Raw genomic sequence first — 16,404 nt, 5'->3', positions numbered from 1 at the left:
AGTCAGAATGGTGACAGTCAAAAGTTTATTTCCATTTCTCCCAGAGAGAACCTCCCTTAGCGCATACCTGCTCCCTCTGTTCTGATCAAGGAATTCGGTAGCTGGAAGTACAATATCAAATTGAATTGGTGTTCCAGGTGCAATCAGCTCTTCGGCTTCAGGTATACTGACTGTTGCTGTGGGAACAACCTTGTCATTTTCCATCTCTGAATTTTTCAGGCTCTGGCTGGAAAACAGGAGGGAAAAGTCAAATCCCTTTTATGGCTTTACAAACGAACAGATACATGCTGAATACTGATGGAGACAGGGAGATTTCCATCAAGCCTTCAACTCTCCAAATAGAACTCCATAAAACGTCATTCGTTCCTTGGTTAAAAGCCCACCACCGACCGCTAGCTCTCCTGCACAGCATTCTGCATGGTTGTACTACCCGTTACATTAACTGATTTTCTGTTAACTGTCTTTCTCCCTGTGATGCAGGTTTTTGAGGGCATGGAGCTGTGATACACAGTAGGCAGTCAAAAACATTAGCTGGAAGAGTAACACATTGTGGCCTAGCATGCAACCACAGGCTGGCTCCCACTTCTCCCGAGAGCCCCTCCTGTGCTCCCCTAAGGCACCCCTCACGAGGCCTACACCCAACACACTATACTTTTCCTCCTTTCCATCTCCATCCCAGTTCCGCTGCTTGCCCAATGCCCTCCCATCCTTCAAACACCAGCTCAAATTCGTATGCGCCCACTAGACCTTTGGAGCCAGGCTGACGCTCTCCCTCCTCTACACTCAGTAAGTCACGGGGGTCTTGTACCTCCTGAGCTCCGTGGTTCTCATGGTGCCACCCCGTAAAGGCTTCAGCTCTGCTCCACTGCCCATGACGCCTAGGCAGGGCACCTAATTCTGTCACAGTCGGACTCAGAACTGTTTTCTGGCCTCCTTGTGCGAACACCAGCTCCACACTGCACAGCACTGAGGCCCTGGGGAGTGAGTGACCACTCGGAACTTTCTAACGACTCTTCTGGAGTCATCAAATAATAGCTGTGAAACACGGAGTGGGGCTCTTTTCTGCCAGGCCACTAAAAGATGGGTATCAAATAGAATCATAATTGTAGTTTACCCTTTGATGCCATGCTTTCATTAGCATCGCAAGTAGTACAGCTGTTTTATTTAACGAAATGGAAACTCCCATTAAGACAAAAAGGTGGGATTCCTGGAACAAATTCTAAGGTAATATTCAAAACGAGAGAAAAGCTATATGCACGAAAATGCTCACTATAATAGCAGCAAACAATGGAAGGGGAGACAAGCTAAATATTCAAGTTAATCATGAATAGTATGGAGTTATTGAAAGGAACAATGAAAATGTAAACGTGAAAAATACATATGTGAAAATGCAAAATAAATGCATATGTGAAAATATCAATATATGTGCAGATAAAGCCTGGGTAGTAACATGGGCACATAAAAGACGATTTTTTTCTTTAAAAAAAAAGTGTTTTGATTCCAAAATTGGTTGATAAACAGAAATACGAGGGGAACTCCCGATAGGCAGGGCGCCCAGTGCCAAGACGAGATCAGAGGTCCGAACCCTGCCCTCATCCGCGGTGTGAACGTGGGGAATAGTCAACATCTCTGGGCCAGAGTTACTGCTGTAGAACCACTTGTGTCAAATTCCTCATACATAGTTTGGCTCCACAAAAGCTAGTTTTCCTGTGTCCTTTAGTTACCTGGGGCACAAGCTTTCTTGCTTTTTCCCAAAACTTGTAATGGGAGTCACTGCTTGGAGAGCCGTCTGATTCAGCTTGATGGCGACTGCCTGAAAATCCACAGGAAGACACGCTCAGTCCCAGGGGAGGACGCTTACCTTTCAGATGGAGGAAAGGGCAGAGGTGCAGGCAGGCGCTGCTCATTACCTCAGGATTGTCAGTCAGGTAGATCTGCCTGGAGATGTTGTTTATTGCACAGATCCACTGTAGAGGACATTAAAAAAACCCACTGAATCCCAGTCACCCACTGTATTAGGGGGGAAGTGAAACAAACAAAATCTTTACCTCTTCATTCTCCTTTTTGCTTTCTGCCTGGAGGATTATTCCCCTGAAATAAAGTGCATCAAAGTAAGTGCTTTACAGCTCCCTATGTTACATAATGTGAACTCAGCTGGGGTCCTGAAGGGGAAGGGCCAGGAAGGCAGCAGGAAGGGAAGGAAAGAAAATGGGGTTCGGGGGTCTGGCTCTGCTGCTCATTCACTGAGATCCAGCACAAACACTTCCTTTCCCTGGGCCTCCGCTTTCTCGTCTATAAAACGAGCAGGGTGCAGTCAGACCTACTGGCCCAAGGCCACGATTCTTCAACTGCTGACCCTCTTGTTGGCTCCTTAGATGAGTCAGGGCCCAACCACTGTGCGCAGCCACCCGACTCCTTCCCAAGGACTGAAAAATCTGCATATGGAGGGCAGAGAATACCTACACATAATACTGCCCTGTCTCTGTGAAGGCTTAACTCTACAGGGACCCTGCAGCTGCTAGTTCCTTTGTTCCTCATCTCATCTATGGGAGGCGAGGAACAGGGATCTTCTCCCCATTTCACATCTGAGGAGGCTGAGGCCCAGAGGAGTTAAGTGACTTCCTGGGACCAGGACCAGAATCCAGGATCTCTGTCCGCAGGTCATTTTCCATCACTGAGGGAGGAAGGATGATGTCTAAAACTGCTCTGCCAATCTGGGCAACACCTCAGTGCCATCCCAACACCGCCACCCCTTCTGAACATGCTGTCATTCAGATAAGATCTCAGCTGAGAACCTCAGCAGAGAAAGCAAAGGCATGGACACCAGCTCTGACTGCAGGGCGGGGCCACCGCTCGCCAGGCATGTGAACCCCAGAGCAAGCACCTCACGGGGCCCAGTCTGAAACCACTACTTTAAGTGAAGGGATCCCACTGGACCCACTGTGAATGATTATAAGGCTGCCCTTTGAAAGCAGGACTTGTGGGCCCATGAGTATGGGGACAGCATGTTCCGGAACGACACTGCTGCAGCTGCATGTGCTGTTCACATGTCCTGCTTCAGCGAGAAAAACAGGCTCCTCGGCAGGTTTCCGTCCTGACTCCGCCTCCTCCCTGCCCCTCCACGACACACCACACAGGCCTGTCTAGGAACAGGGAAGGGAGCAGCAGCCACAGGCTCCTCTCAGAATCTGCCGGCAGCCAGCTGGCTGCCTCTGTCCCTCTTACACACGCGGGTCCTCTCTGCGCCAGGCAAATCCGCGCTGGGTGCCTACGGGTCACGTGTGCGTCCTCCCCAAAGCTCAGTGTCACCCGAATGGGCGGCTCCCGCTGAGGGCGGGCTCGCAGGAATGAGCTGGGAGGCCCTTGGCGGGGCTGGCGTCACGACACCCGCTCGCCCACCTAACCCCACGTGACCTACGATTTCCCAGTGGGAGTGGTGATCTGGAAGCAGTATCGCCGGTCTTCACAGTCCAGCGCCATCACGGAGCAGTTGTCCAGGTCCTGGATCAGACCTCCGGCCACGGCGCCCCGGGGCTGACACATGAGATTCCCGCCTTGGGTGAAGAAGTAAAGTCTCTCCCAGCTGGTGGAGACCAGCCCTGTTTTACTGTAAGAATTGTGTTGTAAAAGCCCATTAGTACTAGGAAGCACAAGCGGCATCTCAAAGTTCTGCCTCTTTAGGGGTAGCGGTGACATTTTAGAGCAGTGTCTTTCTTTATATTAAAGCAAAAGTGCTTTGAAAAGAGTTCAAGAGCAAAGGGGGGCAGAAGAGAGACATTTTAGCTTGAAGTATGGGGTGCAGGCCTAGGGCCAACGCCAGGGTGTGCGCAGGTCATGCCTACCTGACTACAGCCAGACTCTGGCTTCTAACCCCCCCGTATGTGAAAACAGAATTAGTCCATCACCTATAGGAACTGAAAGCCTGGAAGATCGTTTCTCTAGGACATGGAGCTGAATCTAGTCGGTCACCAGGGTCACTGGCCCACAGCACACACTTCAGCTTCCTGGAAGCTTTTGCCAGACGGGGTTTTGCCCAACTGGATGCTTCTGTTTTGTGGGCTGTTTACAAGAGGACAATCCGGTTCCTGGCAAGTAACGTGAGAACCTTGTGGAGTTTTCTCCTGTACAGAATTGAAGGAGACGGCTGGCCTGTGATCACCAAGCTTACAGCCCTTTGGGGGCTCTCCCCTGGTCAGGAAACAGCTGGCAGTTCCTCTCCGCAGACCCTCCATTTGGGGAATCAGACACGTTGACCTGATTGAGTATTTACTGAATATAGACCATGTGCGAGACACTAGGTTTCCTCTCTCAATAATTACAATTTCCAGAAAGGGGAACAGCTAACATTTGAGTGCTTCTACCTACTAGGAATTACCTCATTCCGTCCTGGTAACAACTTTATAAAGTAGGTGCAGTTACAGCCCTGTGGTCCGGATGAAACGATGGAGGCCCAGCCCAGCCCTGGTGTCTGACTGACACCCACCAGCCAGTCTTCCCACACCTGACAACAGCCTCCCCCTGCTCTCAGGCACAATTAAACCTGATTGTCTCTTTCACTCAAAACGGACCTTTAAAGACCTGGGTGTTAAACATGGGATTCAGGCTCTCTGAATCTACATGACTGAGCTTCTTGGCCCTCAGCCCCTGCCTTGGTGGTGGGTCTCAGCTGTCAGGGACCTGGGGGGAGGGCAGGGTGGGATGACAGCTCTCAATAGTCCAGCATGAAGACAGTTAAGAGCAGTCTATCTAGAAATGGCCACAGTGACTGGGGACGGGTGGCCTGTGCTCTTGGAGACCACACAGGGCTCTGCCTCTCATACCCCTTCCCAGCCCTCCTCTCGGCGCAGCCTGGGCCTCTGCCCCAGGAGGCGGGCAGCGGTGGCGGGAGCTCTTCCCAAGCCCGGCCACCCCCCCCCTTTCGCGGGGTACGTCGGAGATGCCCGGGGCAGACAGCCTTTAAAACAGGAGGCAGGCAGTGGCAGTCTCACTTTCTAAGATTAAGGTAGCCGGCCTTCTGGACGAGGTTCCTGTTGACCTGTGGTGCGGCCACATCGCAGTCTGGAGTGTAAACAGACTCGTCAGCACAGAGCAGTTCTTGCTGGGACACCCGCATCTTTTCTGCTTCGCCTTCCAGTTCCACCTGAATGCTTAGGACAGAAGGTGTCAGGTCAGCCACTCATCCCTGGCCAACCCAGCACTGCTGAGCGGCGGTGGCAGAGCTGTCCCCCACGCTTCCTGCCTTACAAAGGGAGCCTCAGCTCTCCACCCTGTAACCTGGGCCCGGACGCTGGAGATCGCAGGAACTCAAGTCTGCATGACTCTAAGTGTATGTGCTGCATGACGGCAGTTTTGGAACAGAACAGAAGGAACACTACTGGACAGTGGAACCCAGCTGAACAGTTTCTCTGCTGACAAAGTGGTACCCACGCTGCTAACTGCTGATACAAATTTTAGGAAGGAAACAGTCATTCCTGTCCCCTGACCCCCTCGGTTTGGGCAGGAGCCGGGAGATGGCCACTGGAGATAGAAAAAGGAGCAGGAAGTGGTACCAAGATGCAACTGACATGCCAGGGCAATGCTTTTCCTTTGACAGCCACACAACTGCCCCACCCTCTGGTGACAGTCGTGGTTATAAAGTCCTGAATGCAACCTGTCAACACGGCCCACCCAACTGAGAAAGCAAACCTTAGAGGCAGGCGTTGTTCCACTTCTCTACCGAGTTAAAGGAGATAAGACTGAATTACAAATGTTAAAATCAGACGGGACCTCGAGAGCCAGCTGTTTGGTGGTTACGTAAGTCTGGGCTTATACGGGCCGTATTCTCCTCTTGGAGATTCAGGGTCCACTGCCTGTATCTTGTTTAATGCAGCTGGGTGCCAGCCGCCAATCTAAGTTATTTTGGGCTCTTCTGACATTTGAATGGAATGACTGGGGACTCCACCACTGGCGGCCTTAGGACAGGCCAGCTGGAGAACCAAGCTCATTAGCCTAACCTGCTTGTCCCTGCCAAGGCTGAGAGAATGCAGTATGAGAAAACAAGTCAGGCAGTACAGGAGATGGCAGGAGGGAGCCAAAGGTTTGCAAAACTGCTTAGGATCTTAAGCTTCTGTGGGTGAGAAACCTCTTTGAGGGCCGGACGAAAGGTAAGGATTGTCTCCAACCCCAGAAAAGTACTCATGCGTACCAACAAGACAGCTGCACACAACTTCAGGGTGTTTTCATTTTCAGAAACTGCCTCTCCCCCACCCCCACAGACTCGGCTTCCAAACCTCTGAGCTAATCCAAGGCTCCCAGGAACAGGGTAGAAAAGTGACTGCTTTCCACTGGTTCTCTTCAAAGTTTTTAAAAAGCATGTTTCATTTAATTAAAAAAGAAAAACAAACCAAAAAGCCCCTCAACCACATATGAATAGCAGGAGGAGCCAAGAAAAAAGGTGGAAATGTATCACTGTGGAGTTGAGGGGAATAAAGCCACTGGCTTTATGTGGTGGTTCAAAACGCCACCCTGTCTGGGGTTAGGCTGGTTCAGAATCCTCTCACCCTGACACAGCAGAGCCCCTGGGCACCCACCCCCAGAGCAGGAACCCAGAGCTCTGGGGCCTCCGGGAGACATTGTGCCTTGTCCTGTCCGGGCTACAGTCCGCGGCAGCCAGACCACCCACCCCGGCTGGAGAGGGGTGTAGTACGTACTTGGGCACCAATATAAAACTCAAGTGATAGGAAAGTTAGAATTCTTGAACTGAGTGCGTTAGCTGTTTGAACTAACAGGTTCAAGTGTTTCCAGCTGCCCACTGCCCGCTGCCCTTATAATTAGGCCTCGTCAGGCAGCAGAGGGGCAAAACAGAACCAGAGGTAAGGCTGTGTAGCCAAGGCTTACTGCCCCATACCTCTAACTGTTGGAGTGGCTGATGTCGCACTCGGGTTGTCCTGATAATGGCTCACAGAAATGCTGATGAGGGGGAGGACACAGGCTCCAGCACCCACAGAAAGCGTATACCATGGCATCTCAAATGGGTACCCGTGACCCGCCATCCATTAAAAAAATCTAGTACGTGAAAAAGCCTGAAGCCCAGATGGGTCTCCCAGAAACACAGGAAGCCATGGAATACTGATTTAAAGTAGGATGAGAAAGAGTGAGAGTAAGAGAGCGGATACCGTTCGTGTGACAATTTAATAGCTTCCCTTCTTTTTACTTTTTCCTAACACATCCCAGGGGCTAACAATCAAATTAAAAGGCAAGAAACTGAATTCAGATTTCACAAATTGCTTTCTAGCATAATTATAAATCTAACGTGCCCCATTCACTGCTGCCAGCAGTCAGGAAACCAACCAACCCCGCTCAGTGGCTCTCAGGAAGGAGTGAATGCTTTCATAATCTACAGCTCTCCCTTTGTATTTGCACGAATGCTCAGCACTGGTTTTTCTCGGGATTCATCATTTCCACAGCGTTTTAGGGAGCCTTTTGCCTAAATCAATTCCACTGCTTGGCCTTCATGAGGTATTTTGAAATGCCACATTCTCAAGAAAAGGAGCAACTTTCTCTTCATTTTTCCACACTATAAAATCCTATACGATTTCCATTTTGAATATCCATTTTTCAAACACACACACACACAAAGGCAAATTTCTGTGCCCCAGAAATCCTAAAAAGTTCTCAAGGAACCATGTTTTATTTCTTAGTGAAAAAGCCTGGCGCTGGAGGGCCTGGGAGCTTCCTGGGAGCTCACCGTGGTAGACGCCGGCGATAGGATGTAAAGCAATTCAGAGCAGCCACAGCCTCCATTAAGTGTGGGCAGGACAGTCTGAAGAGATGATCTGTTTTTTAAACTAAGCATTTGCAAGGCTGAACTGGTTTGTTTATTCTAAAAAGGCTTAATGCCTCTTGTGTCTGTTATAGTGAATGTGATGACTATAGTTGCCTGAAGAGTTGCAGCACTTCTAGCTACTCCCATTAGCTCTCAAAGAAAAAAAACAAAGCGCTCGTCCACAGCAAGTCTAAGCCAGACTCATAGGCTTACACCGTGTGAAACCTGAACATTAACAGAAGGCGACCCTAAGTACAGGAAGCTGGACTTAGTGGGAAAGTACCCTGCGGATACTTTAATCTTTCATGTATGTATAACTTTTTAACGTAATAGAGAGGACTCTGGGCTCCATACAAGCCAGGAATTGCAGAAATCATTGCTTTTTAATCATAATATTCACAAATATCAGTAGCTAAGAAGATGCCTCTGTTTCTGAGGGTTTGGGGAGTGGAGAGAAGCTCCGCGGGACCCTCCGCAGTCAGAACCCTCCCCATCTCCCACCCCAGAGGGGCTGATTCAGCAGGAAAGCAAAAGGCAAGTGAGACCCCAGCTGGAGAGCAGCATTACCTTTGAACCATGTCTGCAACGGAGGATAGAAAGCTGTCCATGCTTTGGGAGAACATCTCAGCTCCCTTCTTAAAAAAATTAATCTGAAAGATAGAATTAGGATAGTGTGAAAATCGAAAGGTGACGCAGGAATTCATTCGATGTGAGACTGACGGCATGGGGGTGGGGACACTGCCGCCTGCCCCTCCTCGCCCGCAGCCCCCACCCCACCAGCTGGGAGTTGCTCCCAAAGCCCCTGGTGCACTGGTACAAAGGGGATGGTGAAACCTGCTGTCTTGCTGAAACGCTGTCAGGATCAGGAATAATTTAAGCACTTGGTGCGTCAATAATTACTACTGATCATTCTGACATTATCATCATCAACCTCTTTCCTGTATGAATTCTAGATAGTGGGTTTCTAGAGGGCGAGGATTAGGTCTTATTCACCTTTGCATCTCCAGGGGCTAAACTGGTGTGTGACAAATGACATGTACAGCACCAACAAGAAACGAACAAACAGCATGAGTTCTCAGAAAAGTGAAGGCCACTCGTTCAGAGCCGGTGCAGCTCTGAACACGGGCTGGACGATGGTGGCCTGGCTGTGAAATTCCAGAGAGAAAACGGGGCTGAAGACCCTTAAAAGGCTTTTCCAATCCTGACAGCCAGAGGACTGAGTATGTGAAGGACACAGCAGGACCCTGAACGGCACAGGTACTCAGCACAGCGGAGGTCCCCTCCTGCTACGCAGCTCTGGATGATGGATGCTGTCTCCGCCCAGGGGAGAGTGGGCCTAAGAGACCTGAGAATTGTACATCATGAAAATGAAACTGCAGTCGCTGGCTTCTGGGAACCAACTGAAGGGACTCCTTACTTTGTGACTCCTGAGTATTCACTTCCCAGCAAAGTGTGGGTCCCCTGACAAACCTTGAAGGGCAGGGCTATGGGAAAGAGAGCAGGAAGACCACTTCTGTGCCTTACTGACATCTGCAATCATCCTGCCCCATACAGCTCAAGTTTCCATTTCTTTCTATGGCCAGGGCTTTAAAAAATCTGAATATTGATATGAACTGCTCCACTTTACAGCCTGAGTTTGGAGAGGAAACAGTTACAAACCTAAGTCATGAGAAAGAAGACCTTCAGGTTGGACATGGGTATTGTCACACGCGTCACCCGGCTTGTCCGTAGGATCTGGAAGCAGCCCTGGCCCCGGGTGGTGGACACAGACCCTGCCCCCTCGCCTAGAGGCGGCCAGTAGGTGTTACAGCCCCGGTCTGACAGCCGGGGAAGTACGCCCACCCACGTCCTTAGTTTTCGCAGTACCAGACGTGCTCAGGGTTCTAAGGCACGGGGACTCATACGGGGCGGTATTCTGGCCCCGTCGCCTCTGAATCATGTAGAGATGAACACTGTACATGCCACTCTGGGTCCTTGAACTGTTAAATATCCGATCTGTTAAACGAGCATTCTGCACTTCTAAGGGCACGACATCACCGTGGCTTTTCCTCTGTCCTCCCTGAACTTCTCTGAATTTATACACCAAGTCCATGGCTTAGGTCCCCCACTCTTCTCTAAGCTCCTAGGCCAGGGCTCACACAGTCCCTGAACAGAATCGGCTGACTGAATGAATGGAATGAAGCGATACGACACTGGCTTCTACAGCCCCATCACATACTCCTTACCCTGTCAGTACTCCACGCGAGTTCATCTGTGTGCTCTCAGAAACCTGTACACAGATTACAAAACCTGTTTGCAGGCATCAGGACTGAACGATGATTTGAGTTAATTAAAAACCTGTTTAACAAGGGCCAGGGAAGGCAGAAATGGAGTCAAACGACCTCCAAGGTAGGCTGAGAAGAGATTCAGTGGAGCACCGTCCACTGTGTGGCACCCTCGTGAGTCACATGCTCCCCGGCTAACTCAGGTGGACGCTCGAGGAACACTGATTTAAAAGGACTGACGAGGCAGCAGGAGAGCGAATGCTTCGGAACCATCCAAAGGGGCCTCGGGTTTGATTACAACCTAGTCCGAGATAAGAAACTACAGTTTTCATTGGGATTGAACTCTGCAGGGGAAGGAGCTATTTGGTCTTGTGTCTTGAAATCTGGACACCTTCACATGCAAAATGAAACGTGCTGTTTCGTTTGAGGACCGGGGAGTCCTCAAACATGATGCTGCCACTGCCCAACCAAGACTGTGCTCTGTTCTGCTTCCCTACGCCCGGGGCTGCATTTGTGCTCCTGCACCTGCAGCCTCCTCTTCCCCGGGGCCGGCAGCACTCGCTTAGCAAGCCTAGGCTGGCGCAAGCGGGGCAGTCCTTGGCCATGAAAGAGTGAAACCAGCCAGAATCAAACCCATTCTTTAAACGTTTTAAAGCCCCTTCTCTAACCAACCAGGCTGTCCCAGCACTGACCGATCAGGCCTGCAGCCATTCATCTCTCTGAGACTCTTAACTTCAGGACCCTCCCTGACTCTGGGCTTCTACTGAGCAGGGATTATTGCTCCAAAGGCAAGCACTGTCAGTCCAGGGAGGACAGATGCATGAGGCGGTGTCGGAGAAGGGAACACTGGCACTCTCCAGCAAAGCCAGGACATCTGCCAGAGCAGACGGAGGACGACGACGACAGAGGGAGCTAGGACACACGCGTGGGCACAAGTGCCCATCGTGACGAAGCTGGCGGGCTCCAAAGGATCTGCTAGTGCCAGTTTTTGGCTTAACCCAGCTTTACTCAGATGACACAGAAAGATTATATTGCTCTGTTTAAATATTTTGGCTCTGAAGCCATTCTCTGACTTGAGGGTCCTCACCATTCAACAATGTAACAACAATATTAAGATGACAGACAACTGAGCTGGTATGTTTAAAGATCCTCTCTTGTTCCCCTTTTCCCGGAATGAAACTATTGTATTTCTTCTTTTAAAATATGTGTATTTTTAAAATGTAGTATAAAAATAATACGTGCTCTCATGTGGGTTTTTTGTTTTGTTTTAAGTCGCTGACTTTTTCTTCTCAACATTTTGTTTCCTCACATCCCTTTCTGTTCCTAGATCGTCAACTGAGAGAAGGTTCCAGGGGTGCGTTTGCCACATGCCGGAGTGAGCTCGGAGGCAACATAAGTGGGGCTACAGCAGGGCAGGCACGGAGGGTGAGGGGAGGTGCCGCTCGCCTCACACCCACACTCACTCCTGTCCCTGCCAGGCTGGTGCCCATCCTGAAACTGGAGGCTCCCTGCAGACGACGTTCCATCGACCACTAAATGGGGGCAAGAACTAAATACACACTCTACAGAGACTCATCAAGCACTGGCAACACGTCCGCATGCGCCACGTGCCAAGGTGCCGGCAGCAAGCTCAGCCATGTGTCATCTGAGGACAGCCCATCCGAGGGGACCTTACCACCAGGGCAGCAAAGGAATGTGTGGGGTCCTAGGTTGTAAGCCAGGCTCTACCAGCCTGAACAGTCAGCTGCTTCTGAGAAAGTCGGACCAGCCTGGCTGCCCTTTAAATCCCAGACAGAGGGCCACACCGGCTCCTGCCCACGGGAGGCCTGGGATCAAGACCATCGTTTCCTGCACGCACAGCCTGTCAAGTCCAGCTACGATGAGTGCTGAACCTCAGAAAGGTTCCAGGGAGGGTGTGCATTTGTGTTTCCTTCTTTGGTGATGCCTCCATTTGTCCTCAGTGCCCCCTCAGCAGAAGGCCACGCTGTCCTCCACAGCTGGCTGAGATCTAGCACCTCGGGAAGGACCACGCACCTGTCCGTGGGCGAAGCCCATCATGGGCTCCACCATGGCCATGCGCTTTCGGTACTGAAGCGCGTTGAGGGCGCAGTAGTACTGGAGGGACGAAAGGTGCTGTTTCCGTCGGGCAGCCGCCACCTCTTTTACAACTTCAGTCTTCACCTGATTAAGGGGCGAAAGGAAAACTTCAGGCTGTCTAATGGATGTGGCAATTCTGTAGGAGCATGTGACTTCTAAACACGTTCATTTATATATCAGAAGCATTTCTGTGACAAGTAGAATAAGACACACATAAGGTTGTACCTCATGTTTTAAAGAATCCAAATTAAAATCACCAAATGGCATCTCAGTGTCTGTGAGGCTGCACTGGGGTGAAGCCAACCCCTTGTGCTGGTAGCACAACAGAGCGCTAAGCGCACTGAAAGCCACGGACACTGTGGGTCACGCGTGAGAGTGTATGCTAAGGAAATCATGGAACAGAAATAAAAGTTATATTCCTGAAAACAGTCAACATTATGTATAGTAGCAAAAAGAAAAAAAAGCTGGAAAGCATGGGTTACAGAGTCAGAGTGAACACGCAGATCAAGGAGTTCAGGGCCTGAGTGTGTATTAGTCAGTCACACGAGGTACCAATCTTAAGTTCAAATCACTGCGTGATTGTAATTTTACAATTTTACAATGGTTCCAAGTTGGTGTTTGAAAACCAGTTTGAAAAGCTAACATTGGGAAGTGGAAACTTACTTATGAGATTCACAATAAGTGATTTAAAAATCCATGTATAAGAAAAAAAGAGAAGACATTCATCAGAACACCCTCAATGCCACAAATTCACAATGGGAAGGCACAAAAGGAGCTTAAATAAATGAGGTGACAAAAACATGTAAGGCAGGTATTCTTACCTTTTCATTCTCCTTTTTTTTAGGAAGCCTGCTGTATTTTGCCATTGAGAGGTCATGCTCTAAAAGTAAAGAGACATTTTAACACCCAGATGGGTTTAAAGGCAAGAATATTCATTCGGTGTCTCTGCCCACAGACACACTAAACCCACAGACACACTAAACCCACAGGCATCACTAACTACACACACAAAGAACGAAGATAATGCCTACCATTGCTGGCGAGTCCAAAAAGATCCTTTAAAGTGCTTACTTCTGAACAAGAGAAAAAGAACAACTTAGAGCAAAGAAAAACAAAACTAGCCAACCCGGAACTCTCTGCTTTCCCAGGAAGATAAAGGTGTACACATGGCAGGGGATGGCCCTGCCAGCACCCCCTCAGGTCCGCTGTCCTCATGGGGCCCGGACATCGTGCCTGGGAATCCTGGGCTCACTGGAGCTTGTGGCCTCAGCGGCACCCACACTAAGTGAGCATGACTGACCATGAAGCCCGTCCTCTCCTGACAGCCTCTGAGATCTGTGAGAGGGGATTCAGGGACGCGGGCTGGAGTGCGTGTGGCCAGGTACGATTCATGGGGACCTGGAGTATAAAGGTGGGCTCTGATTCTTCAGCCCCCAAAAAACCGTTTTAGTACATCTTTCCTCAGACTGCCCTGACTATACCCCGAACCTAAAAATTTCCTGTTGTTGCTATTTTAACATCCGACAAAGGAATACAGGGTGCTCGTTTTAACAAAATGAAGCAATCTAGTACTTGCAGCAAGCCAACACCAATAACTACTCCCTGTGTGGGTGCAACAGCTATCACACACACAGAGATGGTTGTACCAAGTCCAAGACCAAAGAGCCAAAAAGGTCAATGAGAGCAGTGAGTGTCCAAGGTTAAAAACTTAAAAATAGAGAAACTTAAAAGAAAGTGATACTTTGTACAATTCTAAAGCAATCCATTTTTCCTTTTTCAAACAAAGCAAAGCATTTTCACATCTTCTATGTTGTTTTCCAGTTTGCCTCAAAACTACCTCCAGCTTTAAAACTTCTCATTATTCTTTCTCTTTCTGGTATCAGGCTGCTTTCTGCCTTTCTCTTCTTGCATTTTTCTTTCTTTCTCTCACCTTTTATTTCCTATTAGAGCAGAGCTGTGGTGTTCTTGCCTTATCAATTTTAAGTAACCTCCTTAATATTTTTTGTGTTGTCTTCATTCAGATTACATACTTGTATCGGTGCATGAATGAAAAAGGCAGCAAAATGAAGCACCACCGTCAAAGAAGGGGATACAGATTCTAAATTGGGTCAGATGTAGACTCATGCACGATTGGCACAAACACTTCAAATGCATGTCTTGGCGTCATCAGAAAAGGACTCTGATGACCGTTTTTCACTGATACTAAGAAGCTTCTCGTTTTCACTACATTCCTCTACATTCCAAAGTAGTCATGGCTCCCTGAGAACAGCGTGCCTTCACAAATGCTCTTAGTCAGTAATACAAGCCTTGCCATCTCTGTCTACTTGGTAAACACTAATTCATCTCTTAAAACCCAGCTCAGAGACCACTTCTCCAGGAAGCCTTCCCTGGCACCCTACCCATGCCTTTCCGTGTTCTCTTTCTTTTCCTCGTACATCTCTGTCCTGCTGCCCTCACTACCCATTACAATTGTGTTTCCAAGTCTGTTTTATGAGCCTGTGGCCTCCTTTAGGTGAGCCAAGAACACAGTGGGGACTCAATAAAGTTAGCTAAATTGAACTCCTCAAAAAGAAAAGGCGTTTCTCAATGACCCACACATTTAAAGAAAGTAATGCAGTGAAAATGGTTATTAAATGAATCATGTTTTGAAGGTAACTTGGCATTGAACGCAGTTTCTTTACCTGTGAGGTCCTTTTCTCGAAATTGTATAATAGGTAGAACCATTGTGTCTGCCAACTGTTTAGCCAGCTCTGTATGGAGAACATTAAGCTGAAAGAAAGAGAAATCTGTTGAAAAAAATTTATATCCACCGTTACTAACACCAAGGAGTCAATCACACTGCCGACTTCCTTGTGGTTAAAGAGCTCAGTTCTACTTCCTTAGCAAATAAATACCCTTGATAAAGCAGTAAATGACAAAGGCCTACAGGTACTAAAAGGTTCTGACTGACCAGTTAAGTTTGCTAAAGGAGCCCACATATTGTCTGTTTACTGTGCAAACTCTGGTCCTGTGGTCTCAGGCTAAGCCACGCCCACCTGGGAAGGAGAATGCTTTGATGTGCTTGCAGGGAACACAGCTTATCGCAGGTCACCACGTCCCCAGGACACTCTCAGAGCGGGCTGAAGTCACACTTGAAAGACAGGCCTGCTGGGATCCTAACGCTACAACCACACCCGGCTGTGGGCCTGGGAATTACTCTGGAGAAGAACGTTCCCCACTGACACAACTCAGCCAGATTTCAGGCCTCTGCTCTTTAGAACAGAACCTTTCTAAGAACAACAGGGTGACTGTATTCAAACGTGATCCTCCTTACCAGATAACTTTAACAGCCCTTGATTCTTTCTCGCCCTCTACCTCAAGGCCTTACTAAATTCTGTCATTGTCACTGGTGTAGGAAAAATAAAATTATCCCCACCAGCACTACCACTTTGGAGTACTCCTGTATGCCTTACGCCAGCTTTGCGTGCCTTATACCACTTAGTTCTCACCCACTCTGTGAGTTAGGTTTTATTACCCCATTTTATAGACAGGCAAGTAAGTCTCCACATCCAGAGAGCAAATAAGCAGCATGGCTGGGATTTTAATCTCGGGCTACTGGGATCTAAAAGCCATACTCTTCCCACTAATCTGTTTGGGATGTAGTTTGTCTTTCATGTTCACAAAGCTGCGCAAACTTCCAAAGTGCGGCAGTGAAAGACCACAGGACCAGAGTTTGCACAGTAAACAGACAATATGTGGGCTCCTTTAGCAAGGGATTCTTACTCTGGGCCCCAGACTTCCAGAGACTTTTGAGGGTGCTCTGGGATTCCTGCTAGGTGATTAAGGGGAAATCACCCAGTGATCATTTTGTGGAGTAAACATTTGGCGAAGGTTCCCTCAGCAGTGCCAGAGGTCACACAGATCTCCCCCAATAGCCCTGGTCTTTCTGGGTTGTGTATGAAACCCTCTGCATTTAGGTAGAAATATCCACCCAGAACACATGAATATTTGAGAAAAAGGTCTTTGCAGATGAACCATCAGAAAAAGGTCTTGGAATGAGATCATCCTGGGTTATCCAGGTGGGCTGTAAATCCAATGACAAGTGTCCTTATAAGTAGATAAGACACAGACAGAAAAGGAAACGTACAGGGGTGGAGTGGGGGGAGAAGGCCTGTGAAGTTAGAGGCAGAGATTGACGGGATGCAGCCACCAGCCAAGGAACACTTGGAGCCCCCAGAGGCTGGAAGAGACAGGGAGGAT

General features: G+C 48.9%; 2 protein-coding genes across 3 annotated transcripts in view; one reads left to right on the top strand and one right to left on the bottom strand.

Moving 5' to 3' along the window:
* The window catches only part of WASHC4 (WASH complex subunit 4), a 67,650-nt gene extending 65,537 nt beyond the window's left edge, over nt 1–2,113 (top strand). The window contains exon 34 of the mRNA XM_081058412.1: nt 220–2,113. The gene's annotated coding sequence lies outside the window, so the exon portion shown is untranslated. The remainder of the gene's footprint in view (nt 1–219) is intronic.
* Nucleotides 1–16,404, bottom strand: part of APPL2 (adaptor protein, phosphotyrosine interacting with PH domain and leucine zipper 2) — a 41,498-nt gene that overhangs the window by 9,111 nt on the left and 15,983 nt on the right. For both annotated transcript variants that reach the window (XM_081058414.1, XM_081058415.1), the window contains exons 5-15: nt 14,847–14,934; nt 13,197–13,238; nt 12,987–13,045; nt 12,103–12,249; nt 8,372–8,454; nt 4,989–5,147; nt 3,419–3,607; nt 2,049–2,091; nt 1,911–1,967; nt 1,725–1,813; nt 68–226 (exon numbers count right to left, since the gene is read on the bottom strand). In XM_081058414.1, coding sequence (XP_080914540.1) covers nt 68–226; nt 1,725–1,813; nt 1,911–1,967; nt 2,049–2,091; nt 3,419–3,607; nt 4,989–5,147; nt 8,372–8,454; nt 12,103–12,249; nt 12,987–13,045; nt 13,197–13,238; nt 14,847–14,934 — 1,115 coding nt within the window. The remainder of the gene's footprint in view (nt 1–67; nt 227–1,724; nt 1,814–1,910; nt 1,968–2,048; nt 2,092–3,418; nt 3,608–4,988; nt 5,148–8,371; nt 8,455–12,102; nt 12,250–12,986; nt 13,046–13,196; nt 13,239–14,846; nt 14,935–16,404) is intronic.

The sequence above is a fragment of the Rhinolophus hipposideros genome, assembly GCF_964194185.1.
Source record: "Rhinolophus hipposideros genome assembly, chromosome: 9".
In the NCBI taxonomy this organism is placed as follows: Eukaryota; Metazoa; Chordata; class Mammalia; order Chiroptera; family Rhinolophidae; genus Rhinolophus; species Rhinolophus hipposideros.
The sequence above is the reverse complement of the archived record's forward strand: the minus strand, read 5'-3'. Positions and strand labels throughout refer to the sequence as shown.